The sequence below is a fragment of the Dasypus novemcinctus genome, chromosome 1 (assembly GCF_030445035.2).
Source record: "Dasypus novemcinctus isolate mDasNov1 chromosome 1, mDasNov1.1.hap2, whole genome shotgun sequence".
Taxonomy (NCBI): domain Eukaryota; kingdom Metazoa; phylum Chordata; class Mammalia; order Cingulata; family Dasypodidae; genus Dasypus; species Dasypus novemcinctus.
In genome coordinates this window covers 156,398,579-156,423,041 of record NC_080673.1, presented here as the reverse complement: position 1 = coordinate 156,423,041, position 24,463 = coordinate 156,398,579, and the positions used below count along the sequence as shown (strand labels likewise).

At 34.9% G+C, this 24,463-nt stretch overlaps 1 protein-coding gene across 4 annotated transcripts; it reads left to right on the top strand.

Annotated features, from left to right (window-relative positions):
* Positions 1 to 359: 359 nt before the first annotated feature.
* OCIAD1 (OCIA domain containing 1) lies at positions 360 to 22,000 on the top strand. 4 transcript variants are annotated; one of them, XM_004469770.4, is made up of 9 exons: positions 360 to 723; positions 2,107 to 2,169; positions 2,675 to 2,755; positions 8,439 to 8,492; positions 11,463 to 11,510; positions 12,483 to 12,618; positions 13,561 to 13,736; positions 17,626 to 17,778; positions 21,481 to 22,000. In XM_004469770.4, the coding sequence occupies exons 2-9, from the start codon at positions 2,112 to 2,114 to the stop codon at positions 21,516 to 21,518; spliced, it is 744 nt and encodes a 247-aa protein (XP_004469827.1). In that variant the 5' UTR covers positions 360 to 723; positions 2,107 to 2,111; the 3' UTR covers positions 21,519 to 22,000. The 4 variants fall into 4 exon arrangements, with proteins under 4 accessions (XP_004469827.1, XP_004469830.1, XP_004469828.1 ...); XM_004469771.5 differs by having other exon boundaries at positions 522 to 862; XM_004469772.5 differs by having other exon boundaries at positions 545 to 882.
* The last annotated feature ends 2,463 nt before the right edge of the window (positions 22,001 to 24,463 follow it).

Genomic DNA, 24,463 nt, shown 5'->3' with positions numbered 1-24,463 from the left:
CACGTAAGATACTCCTTACGCTCAGATAGGTAAAATACCGTGCTCCAAGTTCTGGAGCTAATCAGAAACCAGGCCCAAAACAGTGGCTGACGAGTAACCAAGGGTGCAAGCTTCATAATTACTTTATACTACTTAGCCTAAAGGCTAAAATAATAAGATGCCCAATTATGTAATGTCTGGAAAGAAAAATACAAGAAAAGCCAGTAACGCTGAATAAGGGTACAAAGGGGGGCTTCAAAAAGTTCCTGCCAGTGGGTAAACTGGAAGATAAAGGAGACGCGCCACATCCCCAAATCACTCGGCGATCCGCAGCTGCGGGGATGGGGTGGGGGAAGGGTGTGAACCGCCCGCGCAGCCGCAGTAGAGCTCGTGAGCGCGGTGACCTGGGTGGGAAGGGAGAGGAGCCAGCAGAGGACAGAGGGGCCGCGGACTCAAAGGTTGCGTCTGTTCCGAGGCTGTCTGCTTTTAGACTCCGCCTAGAAGCTTGACATCATTTCCTGCCATTGGTCAACAGCGCATCCGGGTCGCGGTCATTTTGAGCCCGTTTCTGGGTGACTTCTGGGCCGCGTAGTCGTTCGGTGCCCCCTGCCTCGTCGGGGTCCTGGGCGCCTCCGAATTTCTGCGCGCTTTTGCCCCTTCCTACCCACTTTCCGGTCGCCTCTGGGTCTTTGGTGCGGGATCGCTGAGGCCCTCTGCCCCGAGGCCCGCAGCTGTCGTCCGGAGGTGGGTGAGGTGACGCAGAGCCTGGTTCTGCCCCCCACCCACCCACCACCTCCCCCACCGCCACCCCTCCACCTTCCGCCATTTTTCTGCCTGTGAGGGTGGTCCGATCGCGCTTCGGGTGTCGGGTTCCTGAGTATAGGTGACCCGGGGAGGCGAAGGGTGTGTTTGGGGGTGTGGAAGGGAGAAATTCGTGATGGAATGGAGGGTGGGGAAGGTGCTGCTTAGGCTCTAATGGCAGGTGGGAGATTAGAGACGCTGGGTTGTGGGTGGGGGATGGGAGACGGGGCAGGGGGATCGACGGTAATAAGCTAGAAATGGTTCAATTCAGCTTTTTTTTTTTTAATTAAGTGATTAAAATGGCATTGGTCTAAGAGGACCTTAACAGAGTCCTTCCAGATGCTATGATTTAGAAAATAAAAGGGTTTCGTTTTTTGAGAGTTGCTTTCAGGTATAGTTTTTATGATTTAGAAAATAAAAGAGTTTCGTTTTTACAGAGTTGCTTTAAGATGTAGTTTACTCCACTGGCTCCAAACGTGAATTTAGTTTGCCTTTTCTGTTCTTTTTCCCGAGCTAAGAGTATGGCTCATAGCTGGCCTGCAGGGATGCCTTTTTGAATAAATGAATTATGGAAGAGTCCAGTTGCTGTCTTAGTTGTCATTTTCCGTTTTCATGAAAACGGGAAAATGGGAATAATCAAGATTCTATATAAATATTGAGTAAAATACACAGTTATATTATCTGTTAGTATGTCAGTTTACGATGCATGGATAAAAAAGAAAAGTATTCTTGAAATGCTGGACATTTAAAAATCTCTTGTATGTTTTCTCAATATCTTTGAGGAGGGAAAAGTAAATTGGGAGGAAACAAAATTTGATGTTAGTTTTTAAACTGCAGAGAAGGATATGACATTTTTGTTATTCCAGTATTTTGGAGGACTGCTTTCTGGGAGCTGTATGCCCAGAAATGATTTTAGAGATTTTTCCTTTTATTCTGTGGAATTAATCTAGTCATTGGGCATAGATCTATGAAAAGATGCATAATCAGCTTCAGAAGGAAAAGCATGCCCACTTTAAAAATATTCTTTTATATCTGAATTTGATATTAATTAGTTGATAAATACTTACAAAGCACCTATTATACTATTTCACTTGAAGGACCTAATATGAATAATTAGTTCCAAATTAATTTACAGGGCTGTGACTTTTTCATTTAGGTAACTTTCTTACATCAACTACTTCAGGTGTAATAGTGCTTAGTAACTATTTGTTGATTGGTTGTGATGTAGACCAGTATTTTTACTATGTCATAACTTTTCTTGACTTAGTTTGACCTATGTGATGGTGGTCTCTAATACTTAGTGTAAATTTTTTTTTTTTGATACAGGAAAGATGAATGGGAGGGCTGATTTTCGAGAGCCAAATGCAGAAGTTCCAAGACCAATTCCCCGTAACTATCAAGTATTTGTAATTAGAAGCACTTTGTACTAAATAAATTTTCACTGCCTTGAGTAATGGTAGCAGTAGGGCTGGCCTTATGGGTGTGACATCTTTGAAGTCACACAGGACTCCAGCTTGTATGATGCTGTTGTTGCCATTTTGAAATTCATAATGATAATTTGAATGAAGGGCCCCACATTATGTGGCCAGTCCTTACCAGCAGATAGTAGTACTAGCTTCTGTTTGAAATCACAGATTGTTAAAAGTTTACAAACCAGTTGTTTCTTTATTTGATAGAAAAATTGGGTGTGTTTTCTTAATATTTAGAGTAAGCTACACTAATGCAAAGTTTTAATAGGCAAAACTGTGTATGAGGGGCATATGTATGTACTCTGTACTTTCTGTGTGATTTTTCTGTAAACCCACCTCTCTAATAAAAAAACAGAGTAGTATTTTTTAGCCTAACTTTTTTTATATGGGTGTTTTAATATTTTCCAATTTTCCTTGGTAAAAAGATATAGGGGCTGATTATATTCCAACAGAGGAAGAAAGAAGGGTCTTTGCAGAATGCAATGATGAAAGCTTCTGGTTTAGATGTAAGTTAAATTTTCTAGTCAACATAATTTGAGTTTAGTAGCTGACATTATGACTCAGTATAGATCAAATGTGCAAATTTTGGCATGTGTGGTGGTTGCTAAAGGAGGGATTCTGAATGTGCATGGATTATGTGAAAACATTCCAAAAAGTTAACTATTATCCTCATTTTACAGATGGAGAAATTGAGGTTTAGAGATGTTAAATGATTTCTTTAGTGTTGCACAGTTGTCTGGATTTGAAGCCAAGTCTCTGAAAGAAGCTCGTGATTTCAATTCTTACATTTTTATCAATGTGAAATGTTAGTTTATAATCATCTTTTGATTTCTGACTTGAGACTTTATACATAAAGATTTTTTAAAAAAGATTTTATATATTTATTTATTTCTCCCTACTCCCTCGTTGTTTACACTTGCTATGTCTGTTTCGTCTTTCTTCTTTCTTTTAGGAGGCACCAGGAACTGAACCTGGGATCTCTGATATGGGAGGAAGGAGCCTAATAGCTTGAGCCACCTCCATTCCCTGCTTTGTTATATCTTTCATCATGCTTTTTTCCCCATGTCTCTTATGGTGTCACATTGCTGCGCCAGCTCGCTGTGGTCTTTAGGAGGCACCAGGAACCAAACTACAGACATCCTGTATGGTAGGCAGGAGCTCAATCACTTGAATCACATCTGCTTCCCATAAAGATGTTATTTTTTAAATAGAGACAATGTTGGAAGCATATAAAACAAAAACTTACTTTTGAACAAAACCTTTGTGCTGCCTTACCCAGAAATTGCATTCCGTTCAGATAGGGTAATCCTAAAGAAAAAAGTCAGAATAGAATTTTTTTTTTAAAAGGCACTTAAGCTATTAAGGGGATGTACATTTTTCTTAGTCAGTCCGGTATTTATGTTTACACTTTGCGGGGTGCTGTGCTTGGAAAATGAGTTTTCTAGACACAGTCTTTGTCTTAAAGCAGTTATATGATGTATTTGAGACAACACTAACATGTGAAATAGATTAACTTAAATTCTTTTTAAAGAGATTGGTTAATTTGAGTTGTTTGACCTAAAAAGGGCTTCGTTAGCAAATAAGACTTCACAACTAGTAGGACTTTAGATTAATGAAGAAAACACAGGGAGTGGGGGGAGCATGTCAATGAAATTAATATTGAACAAAGGCATAGAGTTTGCAATAACCTGATCTCTTCTAGTGTCTTTAAGCTTGCTGATCTAATTGAGTAGAGGCTTATTGGGGGTAGAAAATTATGTGTCATACTAAGGATTAAAGGTCATTATATTTTTTAGGTTCTTGAACAGAAGGGATGATACATACGTTTTTTTGCTTTTTTTTTTTTTTTAAGGAAGATTAATTGGCAGTGACCAGGATAGACTAGGAGAATGAGAGGTTATATTTGATGAAATCTATTTAGAGAGGCAGTAGCTCAGGCATATTCTCACTGAGATGTAGTTGATGATAGTGTCATTTGGGCCAGAGAAGAGGGGGTGGCAATGACGTGTTTTTTAAAGGACACCTATAGGACTTTACAGTAGTTTTGACTAAGGGGGAATGAAGGAAAGGTAAGAGTCAAATAATAACATTGAAATAGTCCAGCTTTGGAGAATGATGGCATTACTGATGGAAGGGTATAGTTTGAAGAAGTTTGTAATTTTTAGTTCATGGTACAGCATTAAATTGTGAAAGGTCTATAAGCAGCTGAAATAGAAACAAAGTTACAGAAGTGAAATTAGAGTTTATCTTTTAGTTGCCTTTGTGAAGGCACCAAGGAATTAAGTGTAGAGATCAGTGCATAAAAATAACAGTACAGGAAGCATATATGGCTCAAGCGATTGGGCTCCTGTCTACCATATGGGAGGTCCAGGGTTAGATTCCAGGTAATGGCAAGCTGGTCTCTGTGGAGAACTGGCCCGTACGAGTGCTGGCCTGTGCAGCAGGCTGGCCTGAGTGGAGTGCTGGCCTGCGCAAGAGTGCTGGCCCGTGTGGCAAGCTGGCCTGAGCAGAGAGTTGGTACAGCAAGATGATGCAACAAAAAGACACAGAGGAGAGACAGTAAGAGATGCAGCAGACCAGGGAGCTGAGGTGGCACCAGAGATTGAGCACCTCTCTCCCACTCTGGAAGGTCCCAGGATTGGTTCCAGGTGCCTCCTAAAAAGAAGACAAGCAGACACAGAAGAATGTATAGCAAATGGACACAGACAGCCGACAACGAGGGGGGGAGGGGAGAAATAAATCTTTTGGAAAAAAAATGATAACAGTATCTGTCATGTGCTTAATATTTAGAAATGATGGGATAGAAATGATGGGATAGTACCCATGAATAAGGGAACAAGTCAAGTGGTAGTAAAAGAATCAACAAAGAACAGGAAATAAAAGTTAAGAAGATGCAGGGATATCTAATAAAATCTTTTGCATTTTACCCTTAGTCTAATATTCAGAGAGTTGAAGCTAGAAGAACTTCTGAAAGAATTAAGTGATGATGGTATACATCTCCAGTTGAGAGTAATATTTTAGATTACAGTTATTATGAATCATGAAGTTTAAAAAAAAATTCTTCTGGTCCATAGAGTGGGTATAATTTTTCAGAGAACTCAGTTGTATTCTAGCAACAATTTTTTATCTTTGAGGATTGCATAGATAGGATAAAAGGATCAATTTTCAAATCTGTTGATGACCCAGGATTAAGAAAAAGGAAGTCTGGTAGATAGGGTTTGGAATTGTAATTTTCGGTTAATGGCTGCATAGATTTAGTGTCCAGGTGTCTAGATTTATTTCTGGCTGATAAATTTATGCTGCTCTACATATTTAACATTTTAAATAGCTCTGACAGCATTATGCTAAAGATACATTAAAGGGCAGTGATCAACAGAATACCCATTTAAGATGATACTTTGAACATGACTGTTAAAAGTAGGACCTGTGGTATATGATAAAAAACAGAAGGCCAAGTAATTTTTTTGTGTTAAAATAGTTTAGAATGATCACAAGTTGGAGGGGCAGAAGGTGTGTAATAAGGACAGGCTAAAACATAGCTTTTTGGTTGTATGCCATATTTGGAATACAGGAAATTAAAGCAACCAAAATATTAACATTAAAGTAGTGATTGACTCTTAAAATAGATAACCTAGGTGTTGCATGTTGTAATAATATCACGTATCAACAATATATAGAATCTTGGCTCTAATCACAGGCCAAAGGGAATTCAGCATATAATTCTCGAACTGTCATGCAAAAGAAACTTTTTAAAGTTTTTATTATTGTAATATGCATATTACAATATATATAACCAAAATTTACTATTTTTAACTATATTTAAGTGTGTAATTCAGTGGTATTAATTACATTCAAAGCATTCTATAATCACCACCATCCATTACTAAAACTTTTTTCATCACTGTTTTAGTTTCCTGGGCTGCTCAAATACATTACAATGGGTCAGGTTAAACAATGGGAATTTATTTGCTTACTATTTTAAGGCTAAAAGAAAGTTCACATCAAGGCATCATCAAGGTGGTGCTTTCTCCCCAAAGACTGGCATTTCTTTGGGGACTGGTGATCCTTGGTCCTTAGTTAGGCATGTGACAAGACACATGGCAGCATTTCCTGGTCTCTTATTTCTCTTCCCAGTTCTTTTGATATTCAGCTTTTGGCTGCTCCCTTTGGCTTTCTCTCTGTCTGAATTTCATTCTGTTTATAAAGGACTCCGATAATAGGATTAAGCCCCTTCCTGGTTTAGGTGGGTTACACTTTAACTAAAGTAACTTCATCAAAATGTCCTACTTAAAATGGATTCACATCCATAGAAATGGATGTTTTTCTGGGGTACATCTGCAAACTACCAGTCACCCAAACAAAAACTCCATTACCATTTGTATTAGTCAGCCAAAGGGGTGCTGGTGCAAAATACCAGAAATCTGTTGACCTTCATAAAGGGTATTTATTTACAATTACTAGGCCATAAAGCATAAGTTACTTCCCTCACCAAAGTCTATTGCCATGTGTTGGAGCAAGATGGCTGCCAATGTTCAACCTTCCTCTTTGTCTAAGGCTCTGTTGTCCCAGCTTCTTCCAGTAACAGCTCTAGGCTGGGATAAGTCTAGTCTCTCCCCCTGGGCTCATTCTCTCTGGGCTCAGCTGTGCTTGTCTTTCTACAAGATCAGCTGTAGACTATCAGGCTCTCTAGGTTTTCTTTCTTTCCCCAGGGCTCAATTCTTTACAGGTTCAGCTGCTTTGTGCTCTCCTATGTGTTTACTTCCCAGGCTCCAGCTCAAAACTCTAACCTCCCTTCTTTGGTATGATTTGTCTGTGAGCTCTGCCCACCCAAGGGGCGGGGACTCAACATCCTACTGATGTGGCCCAATCAAAGCCTTAATCATTTTTTTTTAAGATTTGTTTATTTCTCTCCCCTTCCCCGCCTCCTCCCCACTGCCCCCCAGTTGTCTGCTCTCTGTGTCCACTTACATTCTTGTCAGTGGCACCGGCAGTCTGTCTTTTTGTTGCGTCACCTCTGCATGTGTGCGGTGCCATTCCTGGACAGGCTGCACTTTTTTCGCACTGGCCAGCTCTGGCACTCCTTGTGCATGGGGCTCCCCTACGTGGGGGACACCCCTGCGTGGCAGGGTACTCCTTGTGCGAGTTAGCACTGCTCGTGGGCCACTCATCACATGGGTCCTCCCGACCCTGAGTTTGAACCTTGGACCTCCCATGTGGTAGGAGAACGCCCTATCCTGGCAAATCCGCTTTCTCTTAATCATTTTTTAATCAAGTAAAAGTGAAACCTCTGAACCTAGTACTATCTAATATGCCCAGAGGGACAGACCAGTTTTCAAACATAATCCATCATCTATTTTTGGAATTCATAAACAATATCAAACTGCTATTCCAATATATGAAAACTCCCCTTTTCCCCCTCCCTCTGGCCCCTGGTAACCTCTAATCTACTTTCTGAATTTGCTTGTTCTCGATATTTCATTTAAGTAAGTTCATACAATTTTTGTCCTTTTGTGTCTGGCTTTTTCACTCAATGTAATGATTTCAAGGTTCACCCATGTTATAACATGCATCAAAATTTTATTCCTTTTTACTGTTAAATAACATTCCATTGTATGTATGTACCACAATTCATCCATTTACTTGTTGATGGGCACATCACACTCATCCTAGTGAATGTGACATGGTGTCTCATTGTGGTTTTGAGCATTAAGAAATTTCGTACTTAATATTTTTATCTTTAAGAATATTTTATCAGTATATAACATTAACATATATTTATGTATATATATAATAGAATCCATTTCACTTTGGAGATTATTAGCTTGTGACCATTGATTTTAAAAAGTGATGAAAATGTTTAGGAATTTGCAGAAAAAGTACTTAATGCAATTTTTATACATTTTTTTGGTCTGTTAAATGTATTCCATCCTGGATTTCGAAGTCAAAATTTAAATGGTTTTTGAATTAAATTATTTAATGTTTAGTAATGTTTCTTAACTTTAAAATGTTCCTTTATTTTTCTGAGTATGTATACAGAATAGCTTTCAAAAATGGGAAATTATTTTTTAAAGCTCTTAATTATACAATATACTCCTTTGATGATTTTACTGATATTCATATATCCATCCTAATGATCTCAGACAAAATTTTTTCCTTTGTTGATATTGACAAATTCTTTTTCTCCTTTAGCTGTGCCTTTGGCTGCAACAAGTATGTTAATTACTCAAGGATTAATCAGTAAAGGTAAATATTTAAAATTTGAGTTTGTTTAGTATTTTGGATATCATCATGTGTTTTATGTTATTTTCCCGTGATTTTTAGATAAAAGTGATAATTTATCACATTAAACATTATCATTGATGAATTTCTATAATGTGTTGTCCCTTGGACCCACTGACTCATATATCTTGGTTTAAAAATTTGTTACCCACCTGCAACACAACATTAACAATCTACTAGATCAAGAAAGTAATGGGGATGATTTGCAGAGAGGTAGAAAGGCACATGTGGTCTAGGTGGACTAGCAGCATCACTGTTACCTGGGAGTTTGTTGGATATACAAATTCATTGGCCCCATCAGAGTACATGCGGTGGGATCTATGAATCCATGTTGCAGCAAAACTCTAAGTAATTCTTCTGAACTGATTCAGAGATAGTAGCTCTCTAGACAAGCTTTGCTCCATAACCACCTACAGTGGGGAGGGGAAGTTAGGAATCTCAGTTCTGGCAAGTGCTCTGTATTTTTTTAACAAGCCTCTGAAGACACTTTTTTTTCTTTTCCTTCCCCCCCCCCCCCCCCCCCCCCGTATTGAAGACGCTTAATTGTTCCAGGTTCTATTGACTTAAAATAGTAGAACATATTCATATATTGAGTGAGGTTTAGACTAAGTATAAAATTTATCATTTTCTACATCTTAAAATTTAGTGGTATAAGCAGTACTATCGCTCATTACATTTACTTTGTAAATAGTCTACCTGGAAATGGCAGAATGTCATAGGAAAGAATGACAGGATGGCTGTCATATTAAATCTAAAAAACTGTTCTTTTGAATTTACTAGTTTCTCCTAAAATATGACTGTGATAGGAAGTTTAAGCTTTTCATTTTAACAGAATGACGTACTTAGACGGTAGTCCGAAAGCTAATTGAGAAAAGTAGTTAGAGAAATAGGATTTTTATTTTTACTTCTTTATTTTTGGTAAAAAATTGTCTTGTTAGTTATAGAACTCTTAAAGAACGTTGTTACAATGTGCTACCATGACAGGGGTCTTAAACATAGAAACAAGTCAAGCCATATGTGCATATTATATGTCCTTTAGGGCTAAGTTGTTTTGTAGACTGAGATTGGTTTGGTATTATAAAAACAAATAAAACAAAACCACCACATATTAATCACATCACTTTTAAGGAAAAACTGATACAGAGAGGTATGAATGGAGATATTATAGTGTATATTATGGTGCTGTCCATTTAGTCTATCTTAATCCAGTCTGTCATTTAATTAATGATTGGAGCTAGGCATGAGAGGTTATACAAAAAAATTTAAGAGCTGCTTAGTAGTTCATCTTAGGAAATAGTATGAATAACATTGAAGCAAATAGTGAATATAATTCCATGCTTAATAATATACTACATTGTGTAGTAGGGCAGCTATAATCAAGGAAAATTTCTTGGAAGAAGTAGATTTTGAAGGGTGGACAGGATTTAGAGTAAAGGAGAAGGAAAACTATCAAGGTAGAGGGACCTTGTGATAGAACAATAAGCATAACAGTTGGAAGTCTCTTGGAGACAGATTATGCCACGGTCTGCATGAAGGATTGAAAATTCCATGAAATAGTTAGGGTAGAATGATGGGAAATGGTAATTTTGATTAGGTAATGACAAAGGGAAAAGTCTTCACATCCCTTTTCAACTGCTCCTAGCTGCCTCCCATTTGAAGTCTTTTGTCAGATACATGTATTGTGATCATTTTTTACCACTCTGAATGGTTCTTAATGTTAACAGAGTCCAGTTTAACAGATTTTTCCTTTGTAAGAAGTGCTTTTTGTGGTCTTTTTAAGATCTTGGTCTACTCCAAGGACACAAAGATGTTTTCCTTTAGAGCTTTATTTTATCTTTCATATTTAAATTTTCAACCCATCTGGAATTGTTTTGAACATGGTATGAGGTAGGAGCAAGGTACATTTTGAAAGGACTATTCTTTCTTCACTGTACTACAGTGTTAACCTTTGTCATAAATCAAGTGGCCATGTTGTCTGGTTTTGAAATCTCTTGTGGTTTTGATCACTTTAATCTTGCATTTATATTGGACTGTCTTAATCACTATTACATTTATATTATAACTTTATCATAGTTCATGATATATATCTGTTGGTGATTTTCTAGTTTTGTTATTCTTCACTATTGCCTTGGCTATTCTTAGCCCTTTGTATTTCCACATAATTTTCAGAGTAATCTTTTCATTTTTGCAAAAACTTGCCTTGATTTTGATTGGGATTGCATTGAATCTATAGAAGAATTTGTGGAGAACTGCCGTCTTTATAATCTTTCAATTGATGAACACGGTATATTTCTCTGTTTAGCTTTTATTTCTTGCAGTAGATTTCAATGTAGGGGTCTCATATTTTTCATTAGATTTCTTCTTGGGACTTTGATTTTTTTTGATACTATAATGAATTATGTCGTTATTTTACTAGTATATAGTAATTTTATATAGATGTAGATATATTTGTGTATTAACCTTGTATCAAGTAATCTTTCTAAATTCACTTATTCTAATACTTTATAGTTGTTTTTTTCATATTTCTGTTGATTTTGAATTCACTTGATTCTCATTTAAATAGTGTAGTGTTCTTTATGGTCACTTAACAAGCGTCTATTTTCAGTTAATATTTTTTAAATTCTGTACTATTTTTTCTTATATCTTTGTGGATTGTCCAAGGTTGCTAAGAAATAGATATATCTTATTTTATACTACATTGCTAAACTTAACCACTAATTTTGCCTCACGTTAGAAGAGACCAGGTTATGACTATTAGAAATAGTTTCTTTGCAGTTTTATGAAATCTCATCTCATTTCCTAGAATAATTTGTGTCATTTTCCTATTTGGCATAATCTTAAAATTCTAATGAAACCTACTGCACGTCTTAATTATGCAAACTTGTCTTCCTCTAATAATGCATTACTCAGAAATATTTGCTCTTTTATCTTTAGGAATCCTTTCAAGTCATCCCAAATATGGATCTATCCCTAAACTTATATGTATGTATGAACAACACGTGTTTTTCTTCATTGATATTTTCTAAGAATATATATCTTTTTTTAACCTAAGTGAAATCATTAGTTTTTATAAAATGTTTTGACAGATCTTACTCAGTAGAGTTATGTGGTTACATACTCTGCCAATTAGTTTAAGCTTTTCATTAAATGGATTACTTGAGCTTGTGGGGTTACTTGAAAGGGAGGCTTTTTCTTTTCTATTTTATAATGTATGAGCTATTAATATTAAATTAGTTTGTAAAAATAAAGTATTTGAAAATTCTTTTGCTCTGTCTTTGGGGGAAAATGTGTAGATACTCTTTAATTTTTTAAAAATTAAGTTTACTTAAAAAAGCAAATTTCTATAGCACAGCTTATTTGCATTTTACAGTGTGGTTAATTGAAAAGAAGCTAAGTAGCCCTGAAAAAAGAGTACTTGAAGCTTTACATGAGTCTTTTCAGACTAGCCTCTCTTTTATACTGGAAACAGACATTTGAAGCAACAGATACACTTAGGTAGCCCTTTATAATTCATTATTTTAAAGGTGCATAGTTTGTTGCACATAATTTTATTTTTAAAACAATCTTATAAATGTGGCTGGGCAAATGAAATAATTCCCATATTAAAAAAAGAAATGGCCTAAATTCCATGATGTTTTGATTTCTCATTCATTCTTCTTTCCATTATACCTTTATGACACCTTTACTATCTATGTTGCTAAAGTTAGTAAATTAGAACTGATTTATATTATAGCCAACATTAATTTGACTTATTTTGGGAAAGTGAATTTTATTCACAGGCTCTTTCTGTGAATCAAGAGAATGATGGAATATGGCACTTTTATCACTATCAGGAAATCTCTCTCCCCAAACCAAAGACATTGAATCAAACTGTTTAAAAATATTCTTTTAGAAAAGATTTAAGTCTAAAAAAACATGCTGAGTTACATTTTCTGTTTGCTTTTTTACAATAAGTTGCTTGTATCATGGGATACTTTGCTGGAAAGCTTTCTTACGTGAAAACTTGCCAAGAGAAGTTTAAGAATCTAGAGAATTCCCCTCTTGGAGAAGCTTTACGATCAGGACAGGCACGACGATCTTCACCACCTGGGTAGGCTAGATTCTGATTTTCACATAATGTTCTTATTTTTAGCTTAAAAATTGTAGAAAAACAATTTAAATATTGTCCTAATTTAGGGTTTAAAATTGCATAACTGAAGGATCATTGGAAACTTTGCCATTTTGCTGTAGTCTAAAGTTAACTTACTTTAAAAAGTAGAACAGAATTCAGCTATCATTGTTTTAAATAGAGAGTTGCATCTTATTTGGAAGCACATGTCCCCAGAATAAAGAATAATTTTTTCTTTATTTGATATGGCAAACACTTTTGGTGCTGTGTAAGATTCTCTTGACTTGCCAAATTTTATCAATCCCATCTCTTAAATTTTTAACTTACCTAGTACGTAAAATAACGTTCAACCTCTTACTGGTTTTTCCTTCAGACTACGGTTTTGTTTTTGTGTTGTGTAAATATAATTAAATGTATCTGTCTGGGTAGGTAAATAAATAAATAATAAGGTATTTAAGTGTATTGTTAGCTACGTTATCATCATATTCTAATTGGCAAACAATATAAACGCCATAAGAGATAATATTACCAGGGTCTGCATTAGCAAAAATAGTGTTTATATGGACTGCTAGCTCTGGAAGTTAATTTCCCAGTTGATGAACAAACTGCACATATTTGTTGAATTAGATCTGACCTGAAGAACCCTTTTCTTTCTAAGAAACTTGAAAACACATTAAATTATCCTGAAGTCCTGATAATTAGAAAGTTGGATATATTTTTCTCTGTATTAAAAGTGACTGTTTTCATGTTGTGTAGGTGAGTCAGGACATATTTTTAATGTTTTTGTGGCAGAAACATTCATATTTTTAACAAATATTAAAATTAAAGCAATTGCTTTGGAAAATAAAATACCTTAACACACTTCTTTAAATAAGTATAGGTAATAGCTCATATTTCTTATGTAATATGATTTACATTTTTCAGGCACTATTCTCAGAAGTCAAAATATGACTCAAGTGTGAGTGGCCATTCATCTTTTGTGACATCTCCTGCATCAGACAACATAGAAAAAGAGATGCTTCCTCATTATGAGCCAATTCCGTTCAGTTCTTCCATGAACGAATCTACTCCCACTGGTATTACTGATCATATTGCCCAAGGTAGAAACTTCTCTTGAAATGAATTTCAGCATTTAATGGTCCAACGTATGTATAAACTTTAATGACTCTTTCTACTGGATATCATTTGTGTGTTCCATCATCAGCCTAAAAGCAGCATGTTTGTTTGTTCATTCATTCTTACTTCAACATTTCTTGAGGACCAGTAGGTGTCAGACATTCTGCTAGGTATGGAAGAAATAAAGATGAACAAGACCTAGTTCTTGTCCTTTAGAAACTTTTAGTCTGTTAGAAGATACAGAAGTATAAGATGAATTACTAATAAACCCCAGTAGTTGAGAATACAAACCTGTGTTTAGTATAATAGCAAAGATGAAGCAATAAATTGTGCCTCAGGTGTAGAGGCTTCAAGGAGGTTTTACAAAGGTTATGTTTGATAGGCTGGTCTTAGAGGCTTTCAGCTTCCTTGTCTGTAATGTTAGAAAATTAATATTAACCTGCCTTACAGAACTGTTGTTTAGTGAAAAACCATGTGAAATGCTTTGTGAACTTTGTGTAAATACCGTATTTGAAGATCGCACAATGTACATGAAAGAACATAGGCTTTTGATTAAGGCCTAAATTTGAGTCATGATTGATATTTGCTAGCTGTGTATTTTGAGCAAGTATTGTAATTTGTGATACCCTCAATTTTTTTATTTTCTCTCACAATAGAGATAATGACATTTCTCTTAAAGAACTGTTGGATTTTCAAATCAGTGACAATGCCTGGCAAGTTATAGCCTCTCAATAAATGTTAATTTCCTTCCTTCCTTCAATCTGGTTTGTACCGAAAGGTGAGGAATTAGAAACAGGAAGTACTCAAACCCTAAAATTCAAAATGTATTGACAACCCCGTTTTTTTTTCTTAATTTATTTTGTGAGAAAATGTGACCTGAATTCATTTGGCAGCAAATTTTGATCTAATATGATACAATGCTATTTATACTTTACTTATGATTTAATGTAATTTTTCCTAGATTTTGCTCTTGAAATATTCATGTGCTTGCTTACTTGTTGCTGCCCCAAACCTCTGAATGGATGAATATTAAGTAATATAAGGGATATGCACTATAATAATTTTTTAAAATCTGAAAAACTCTGACTTGTGAAATACATCTGATCCTAAGGGTTTTGGATAAGGGATTGTATACCCCAATTGAATACTCTTTGAAAAAGCATGCTGTGAATCAAAGGCAATAAGCCAGTAACTGGGGAGTACACAAGATTAAAGGAAGGATTTGGGGTTTTTTTTCTTTGGTTTAAGATGGGAGACGCTCAAATCTATATGTCGGTTAAAGGGAAGGAGATGCTGTGGAGAGGAAGAATTGATTATAGGCTTACAAGTAAGTTTCCAGAGGATACAGAAAGTGTTCTAGGTAGGTCAGTACATAAAGTAGCCACTGGTCATAAAGTCTCTTTAAATTAATTAAAACTAAATCACATTAAAATTTTAGTTCCTTGGTTGCATAGGCAGAATTTCAAGTGCTCAATAACTACATGTGCTACTGGTTATTGTATTGGACAGTGCAGATATAAAACATTTGCTTCATTGCAGAAAGTTATATTAGCCCTGTTTTAGAGCAAAGGAGGTGAGGCTTGTAACCTTGGGAAAAAAATACTGCAAGAAAGGAAGTTTAAGATGATTAAAGAGATTCTTAAGTTAGAATGAAAGGAGTTGAGAGTCTTTTAATCCTCGGCTTTCTTTTTTCTGTAAAGTAGGAAACAGCCAGTCAGTTAGAGAGAAGAAAGGATGGGCAGATTAGAAGAGTGTAGCTAAAGTCACCATCTTTTCTTCAAAGCCATCTGTCCTTGTCTTTCCCAGTCTTTCAAGCTCAAATTCATTCTGCTTGTATTATAGCCATTCATCAGGTCTTTGTAATGACTTGCATCCTTCCTTCCATTTGCATAAGAAAAGTTCATGTTATAGTTTATTTTCTACATAAAAGCAGATACCAAACAAAGCCTAGGGTGAAGCTCATATTTTAATATCTTTTATGCACTCCACAACAGCAGTCCCTCTGTCTGCTGCTCTGCTTTCTGATCCCCTTTTCCAAGCTCGCTCCATACGTTGACCTGCACTGGCCGTCCTTTGGTTTGTCCCAGCTATTGTCCTTCCCTACCAGGACACCTTCTCCTTTGTTTAAGTCCTACATTCCCTCATTAGTACTGCTTCCTCTTACCAGGAATTCAAAGAGTTTTTAATCTTTCAAAGTAAAAATTCCTTCTTAGCTGTTGAGACTTTTCATGCATAGTTTATTATAGTTAGATTTAAGTCAGTACTATTTTACATTTTCTTATTCCTTCCAGCTCTTTATAACCTTCCCAAAGTAGTAAATCATATATCCTCCACTATACAGGAGTAGAGAAAGTTTGCCTCAGTCTACTTTCTGATTTATGTTTTCATAATAATAAGAAAAATTATTAGACCTGGAAGGAAACTTAGAGCTCATCTAATCAAACTTGCCTATTTAATGGTTGAGAAAACCAGTGATTTGCCCAAGGACATTTCATTGTTGCCAAAATGGGGATAAGAACTTATGGTTCCTGACTAGTATATACTATCTCTGTCAGAATTTTAATTTAAAGTATTTATGGGGAAGGGAAATGAGTTCAAGAATCACTCATTATTAATGAAATGCACAATGCCTAATGTAAGACTATACCTTTTTTTCTTAATTTCTAATTTTTTAGCCAGAAAAATATTTAATCTTTAACTGTGGAAAAAATACTAGAACTAATTAATGGAAATTTAAGTCTTTGCTTTGTATCAATGTAATATACATTATAGCAAAAGAAAAGATAAGGGTTGAAAACGTTAATGTATAGTTAGGTTGCTTTGACAATTCTGATCATTCACTGGGACCATATCATTGAGTTGCAAAATTGTATCACTTTCAAAAAAGTTTAAAAAATTTTTTAATTAATATTATATTAAAATGACATATCTAGTTTGTATGTCTTACTGAAAACCTCCTTGAAAACTGTTACTTTTGGTATAGCATGAAAGACTTAATGAGTTGACTAGTTCACTAAATGTTTTGTTAGCATCAGTTAATTTTTGTAAGAATGTTTATACAGCCTGTTTTGCTTGGTTATACATTTTACAAACTATATTCAGTATTTGGGCCTATCAACAAATATTAAGAGTAATCAATTTCTTATTCTATATCAGCATTTGACTCTATTTGACTCTCTGATGATATGTATTGTTCATATTTTGACTCTAACCATTGAGAGAGGTAAAGAATAAATGCTGTTTCCAAGTAGAACTTATAGTTGGTACTCTGCCTCAGTAAGTATTGTTAGACCAGAGTGATTATAATGCGCACTATGACTCAAAGCTATGTTTTATACTTTTCTGTAGCTATTTTCAAGTATTTTTGTTTAATATGAAGATGGTAAAGTAAGTAATTTTTAAAAATACCTGGAATTGTTTGCATATAGACTTATGATGACAGGAACATTTACATATGGGAATATTACTAAATAAAATAAAAGCTACACTTTGTCAAGTTTTGTTTAATTATCACCATAGGAATATATTTCTCTTTAATTTAGTGCACAGTATGCATAACTTTCCTATATAAAACACTAGCATTTTAATGTGTTTAAATTGTGCTGTTTATAATATCCATGGTTATGTTTTTCAATTTTTGATGTTGATTTTAAGTTTTAGAAATAAAGGCTTAAAGTGTAAGAGGAAGTAGAATCTGTTTTATAATTAATTACCTTGAGAAAATTATAGTACCTTTGGAATGGTGGTAATAATTTCATTCTTTATTTTACTTTATTCTATTTTGATTGTAGACAAGGGGCATTTGTAACATTTAGTTGCTTTGGGTTTATCCAAATCCTTTTATCACCATTTATTAACTGTTTGTTGTTTTAGGACCTGATTTCAAGCTTGAAGAAAGTCCTAAAAGAAAAAATATTACATATGAGGAATTAAGGAATAAGAACAGAGAGTCATATGAAGTAACTTTAACACAAAAGACTGACCCCTCAGTCAGGCCTATGCAGGAAAGAGTGCCAAAAAAAGAAGGTATGATAGTTTAGTCTAAATCAGTTTACTTTTTAGGATGGGAAACTGCAGAATTAGTTAAAATCATTAATTAATAATGTGATTTAATTCTTCATGCAGTTAACCAAAATAAAAATCTTTTAAAAAGATAGTTGTTTCACATTCTTCAGTTCTTTTATTTTTAAAGTGTTCCAAAGGCCATTCTGTATTAGATAAAAATGAATATCAAATAGTGGGATGACTTAAGACAGTAAAACTAGTTTTATAATGTAATATACAAATGATACATCCACTTGACTGTTTTTCCCTTAGGAGTCACCTTGGAAATCTATATACCCTTTTTCTGATAAGCCTGATCTGGTGACCAAATATTGATAATTGGCTGTAATGCAACTTTTAGCAGAACCATAGTATCCACGTCTAAGTAAAGAGATTGATTTCCTTCCACGTATGTGAAATAGAAGGAGTTTAAGGCCTTACAAACAAGCTTATAAGCCATTTCCAGAGGAGGAGTTTGACTATTTTTTTTTTTGGATAACAGTATTATTGCTTTTAAATGATTGTTAATTTTAAGTTACAAGGTAGAAAATCACAATTGGTTTTAAGTTCTTTTGTAACAGCTATACCTTTCCCAAAGTTAATTTTCCAACAAAGAAGTTTACCTCTAATGGAAGAGTACTTTTTGAATAGAGTTTTGTAGCTACATTTCAGTGTAGAATTTTGTGATTTCTCTCTTGAGAAATGTGACAGTATGTGTCATTGTTCTAAGGTTTTCTTTTTACTACTATAAAAATTGAAGGAAGGAATAGGTCCTTGGTACCTTCTGGTGATTCATATGCCCCAAAGAATGCAAAAATACAAAAAAACACTTAGTATTTTTTTATTGTGGTCATTGTTTTAGAGCCAAGTTTATTTCTAATTGTGATTGTTTCATTTAGAATTCTTTTTAAAAAAAAAAAGCAGTAATGGCTAATATCTATGTCCTAGCATTGATATGTATAAAAAAAACAACTTTAAAATGGAATTGTAACTACAAAATTGCTTATTAATGTTTGTCATTGAAAAAAAATAGCATAAACCTTATGCAGTCAATAGCCATTACTTGAAATATATAAAGACTCATATTGGTGCTACTTGTTCTGCTAAATGAGTTGAGAAAATTTGGATTATAGCTCCATGAGGTTAGGGAATGGTAATTTTCCTTTTTTGTAATCTTTCATAGGTCTGTGCTGCATAGTGCTTTGCAGTGAAATTTCAAAGTGGGGTATTTTAGTTGGGCTTTCTGTAGTAATAGCAGTTAAGAAAAGGAAATATGGTGGCTCATTTGCATTTGCTAGATTTTGACATTTGTGTTTGGGATAGTGAAGTCTTGAAGTTCTATTATATGACACAATAACATGAAGTGATAAAATTTCCTTTGTGAAAAAATGCTGATGATTTTGCATGTGTTCTTTGTATAATTAAGGAAAAAAGACAGTTGTGAAATAGTTTCAGTGAATGTTCTAGAATGTTCTATTCTAGAATCTAGATAGAAAATTTGACAGTACAGTACAGGGTCAGAAAGTATCTCTTAAAGTTTTCAGTTACATTTTATGGAGAGAAATTGTGGCTTATTTGGTAATTATTGAATTTTGGGTTTTTGCGAGTTTTGGGATATATTCCTAACATGATCAGTGACTAACTGTAATACAATTTATATTGTAATATATATTAATGTATATTTTATAATTTACACTTTTCCTAACTATATTCTTGCTTTGTCTTTAAAAATAAACAAAATTTACAAAATCTAAATGTTATAAAACAGATAAATTAAGGGATGATTTTTCTTTTTAAAACATTGTTTTGAAAAAATAAATTTCTCTTCAGTGTTAGTGACTCTTTCCTTTTTAGATATAATTTGATTTATGGTCAACTTTTTAGGACAATATTTGTTGAATAAAAAGGTATATATGTTTAGAAAAATTTTATCACTTTTCTATAATACTTTGTTAATTTAGTTGCTTTAATTTTTTGCGACAAATGATATCTCTGACGTAATATAATGTATAATTATTCTTTCCACATCATGTGGGTTAGGGGTATGGTGTTCCTGCAATCTGGAAAATCCCTGTAAAATTTTTTGGCCCTCCCTTCATACCAGAGAAGTTTGAATTTTTCCTTTTTCTTTTATAAGGTCTTTACAGAATCTTATTGTAAAATTCGGGTTAAGTATTATATAATACTTAACGTATATTTTATGCATTTCTGAATTTCTAAACTTTCTCTATCGTCTGCTGGCCTTTGTGCGTCATCTACAGCTTCTGCAAAACTCCTAAAATAATTCCCATTTAAATTTCTTAGGCAGACCCATGATATATCAAAACCATGATGAGGAAAGTCCTGATTGGAAGGGATAACTGTATTGTTAGTTCCAGCACAATGATGTGTGATACCTTCTTTTAAAAAGATAATACTGCTGTATGGGGTGAAACCTGTTAGTTGGGTTTCAGCTTTGCTGATTCATTAACCTTTTTTCACTATTTTCTCAGTTGTTTTCCATGAAAATTTTTGAGCATACAGAAGTGTAAAACTGCATGATGGTAATCCTTTCATTTCTGCCTTTACTGCATGAACTATGAATGCAGTATTTTAGATGAGGGGTACTCAAATTTTTTGGTCTTGGGACCTCTTTACACTCTTAAAAATTATTGAGGATTCCGAAGAGCTTTTGTTGATGTAGATTATCCCTTTATTGATGTTTACCAAATTGGACTAGAAAATTTTAGAACAAACAGAAGTCGCATAAACTGTCAGAACAGTGGTCTCATCACACATTTAGTGTCTAGAAAACTAAGGAGGGAATGAGAGCAAAAGGAATAAAGAAAAATCGGAGGGAAAAGGGGGTATATAGTATCTAAATATAATAATAAAAATATTTTTGGCTTTGTGAACTCCCTGAATGGGTCTTGTGGTTGGGGTCCCTAATCTGCACTGTCTTAACATTTTTTAATTACTTTGGTCATCTGAACAGTTGTAATTCACAGCTGGAGACTATGTAGGAGAGAACTGAAAAGGTAAAAGAATAAACAAGATAGAAGAGCATGTTTGAAATAAAATCTCATCTAAACTACAGGAATATTGGAAACCATTTCTCTTTTGTAGTCATACAGCTCATATGAGAGAAGATTGAATTCACCACCACCTGAAGACTTGACCATTTCTATTATTATAATTTTTGTGAAAAACAGAACTCAAATGTTTATTTTACAAATATTTTTTATTTCCAGGTTTGTTTGTTTTTTTGTCCACATGTTTTTGGTATGTGCAATACTATATGCCACACTTACTTATGTAGTATGGTAAAGTTGCAAAGGCACCCAGGTTTTGGACCTAAAGCAGACCTGTGTTCAAATTTCATTTCTACATGGTTTATAGGCTTGAACTTTGGGCAAGTTACTAGTCCTGTTTTCTCACCCTTAAAATGGAGATTATTTATTTACTTTACAAAGTTGTTAGGAAGATCAAACGTTATGTAAATTTCTTAATGGAGTGCATTAGTATTTATGTCCAACCTTCGAGGTCACAAAAAGCTATCCAACTCCTCATAACTACAGTTTGACTTTCATTGCTTTCACTCAGATGAGAGAGAAACATAACTTTTCATCATAACAATAGCAAACTTATAATAGCCTTTTACTCATTACTATTTGGAATCATCAATTATTTGTGCTTTTCTCCTAGTCAAAGTAAACAAATATGGAGATACTTGGGATGAGTGAAGCATTGCATCATTGGACCTATTGAAGAAGTTTCAATATCCAGCTTCATCTAGGTGATCATGAATATCTGCATGCTTTGAGTTCAGCTGCAGCCTTCATAAACACATTTAAAACTAGAGCCTGGGTTTTTGTGGTTTGGCTTACTATGTTTTAATAAACAGATTTTTATGTTAATATTGTGAAAATGTACTCACTTTGGGGAACTATATGATTGATGGTATTATACCATGATAGTATTTAGTTTTGTGAAATTGTTTTAAACATTATTTTCAGTGCAAAGACACTCTCAGACAACTATCAGATTGTAGTGCTCTAGAATCAATCTATATGAAAATGTGATATCTGCATGTTGAATTGGGGTGGGTGGGGGGAGCAAGCATAATTTTAAGTGTTAAACTTCACATCAAAACATTATAAAAAGGCTTTCTCCAGTGTTTGTTGTATTAGTGTTTATGATAAATAAAATGTAAAGGAACCTGTAAGAGCTCTTCTCATTGTTTTATTGTTTGCAATTTATTTACTTTTAAGTACAATTTATAAGTGGTATTTTGCAGGGTCAGGAAATAGTCATATCTCTTTCTGAAAATTTAGTAATATGAATGTAGTTAATGAATTGGTATGTGGTAAATAACTGAATGCCTTTAAAAATCAAATGGTCAGGAGTGGGTGTAGCTCAGTGGTTGAGCACCTGCTTTGCATGTACAAGGTTCTGGGTTCAATCTCTGGTACCTTCTAAAAAAAAACAAGTGATTAGTTAAAAAATTTTGCTACTCCAGAGGAATAAAAATTTGGTATTCTTTCTTCACCATTGACCTAATGTTTCTTTCTGGTCCAGGTGAGTTGAAAATGAAATTGTCTCATCTAAATTCTTACTCATACTACATTTCTACCAGAAACAGTGTTCCAGTTAGCTATTGTTGAATATAATCCAAAGCCTTAATGTTTTAAACTAATCACTTATTATCTCAGAATTTACCTGTGGGTCAAGGATTCAATTTTTTTATACTGGCTGTGGGTCTTTAGGTTTGCAGTCTTGTGGATGCAGATGCAGCGGAGCAGCTGGGGCCTGGCCAGAACATCTCTCTCCATCCAAGTCCTTGCTCTGTTGTCTCTCTCGGTTCATTTGGTCTTCTTTATATCATGCTGTGTTCAAGGCAGTCTGTTTACATAACTGCTTAAGGTTCTAGCACTTGTGTTCCAGCAAGCTTCGTTTTCTTATGTGTATTGCCTAGTCTCAAAAATCATATAGCATCATTTCTGCACCAGCCTGCCTATCAAAGGGAGGGCACGTTGATCTCCCACTTAGTCACAGTTTAAGAAGAATGTCGGATAAAGGGTATTGGAACTGTTGTTTCATTCCACCATTTGACCACATTGATTCACATCTCCTTCATGCAAAATAAGCATCCTTTTCGCCCAGGACCTCTAAGTCATCCAGTTACAACTTCAGCTCAAAGTCCAGGAGCTGGTAATCTAATCAGGTCCAGGTGTGAATAAGGCCCCTTGAATACCATTCCCAGTCTGAAGACCTAGGTACTAGAGAGAATACCCTCTCCCCTCCAAATACAGTAATAGGATAGGCAGCACATTACTATGCTAGATACTCCCCTTCAAAAAGGGAGAGAAATGTGAAGTGCACACCAGTTAGTTGTCCATAGCAATTTTGAAGTCTGGCCAGCCCCGTGTACTCAGTTTAGAGCTCCACCTATCTGGAGGTTGTTCTCTCGCTCACTCCTTCCTAAAAAAAGTAACCTGTGTTTACAGCTGAATAGTTTTTTCAGTCTGTTTCCTTCCTTGAGAAATTTGGAAACCTAAAGGCCTTTTTATACTGTCAGTCCAAAATGTAGTTCTTTTTAAAACCTGTGGGTTTCTTAGTTTATAATTCATTCCATTACACAATAGCCATCCGTAAAACTTGTCTATGTTGGGCTCTCTCTGAGGCTGCTGAGAAATAACATCCTTAAGATTCTTAGGATCTGAAGATTCTTGCTCTACTGTTTGAGGGTCAGAGTACACAAGGCCTGTGAAATGTCCAGTGAAGGAATAGGATCTTTCTGGGGTTTTAAAGTTTTCTTTTACTGTTTAACTGTGGATTTGGTCTTTGCCTAGAAGCCATTCCTTATTACAGGACTCTGCTGGCTGCACAGACTTCTGAGTTCTTTATAATTGCATTTGAGAACTATAATTTACTCTTTATATCATGTCTATTTTCTCATTTTAGACAGGAAAAGCAAGGTGGCTCCTTCAGCACAATAGCCTTTACTGATTTAGGTGTAATAGTGAGTTGGGGAATGTCCCTATTTTTCTTTACCTGTCTGGTTAAATGGAATCATTAACTCCTTAAATGCTTAGTGGATTGGCTTGTAAAGCCATCTGAGCCAGATGATCCTTTAATGATCATTATGGGATTTTTCAGATGCCCTACTTTTTCTTGAGTCAGTTTTTCCCCCTTTATTAGAGAAGTTGTGATTTTACATAACAATTATGCATAAAATACAGGATTCCCATATACCCCACCAACAACCTGATATGGAACATTTGTAACAATTGATAGCACATTTTTATAATTTTACTATTAAAGTCCATGGTTTGGGGGAGCGGATGTGGCTCAAGTGATTGGGTGCCTCTCCCACATGGGAGGTCCTGGGTTTGGTTCCTGGTGCCTCCTAATAAAGAAGACAAGCGGACAGCACCCAATGAACAGACATAAAGAGCAGACAGCGAGCATGAACAACAGCAGGGGAGGGGGTAGAAATAAATCTTTTCCAAAAAAGCCCATGATTTAACTTCGGGCTCACTCTATAGTACAGTTCCATAGTTGTTTTGTTGTTTTTTACCCCTTAACTTCAATTCTGTTAGCATATATACAGTTAAAAACATTTCCCCTTTTAATCATATTCACATACCATCACCACCATCAATTACCAAAAGATTTCCATCATTCC

Coding starts and splice junctions, on each gene's coding strand:
- OCIAD1 (XM_004469770.4), top strand. CDS start 2,112: ATGAATGGGAGGGCTGATTTTCGAGAGCCAAATGCAGAAGTTCCAAGA. Junction 2,756..8,438: donor TGAAAGCTTCTGGTTTAGAT/GTAAGTTAAATT, acceptor TTTCTCCTTTAG/CTGTGCCTTTGGCTGCAACA. Junction 8,493..11,462: donor TCAAGGATTAATCAGTAAAG/GTAAATATTTAA, acceptor TTTTATCTTTAG/GAATCCTTTCAAGTCATCCC.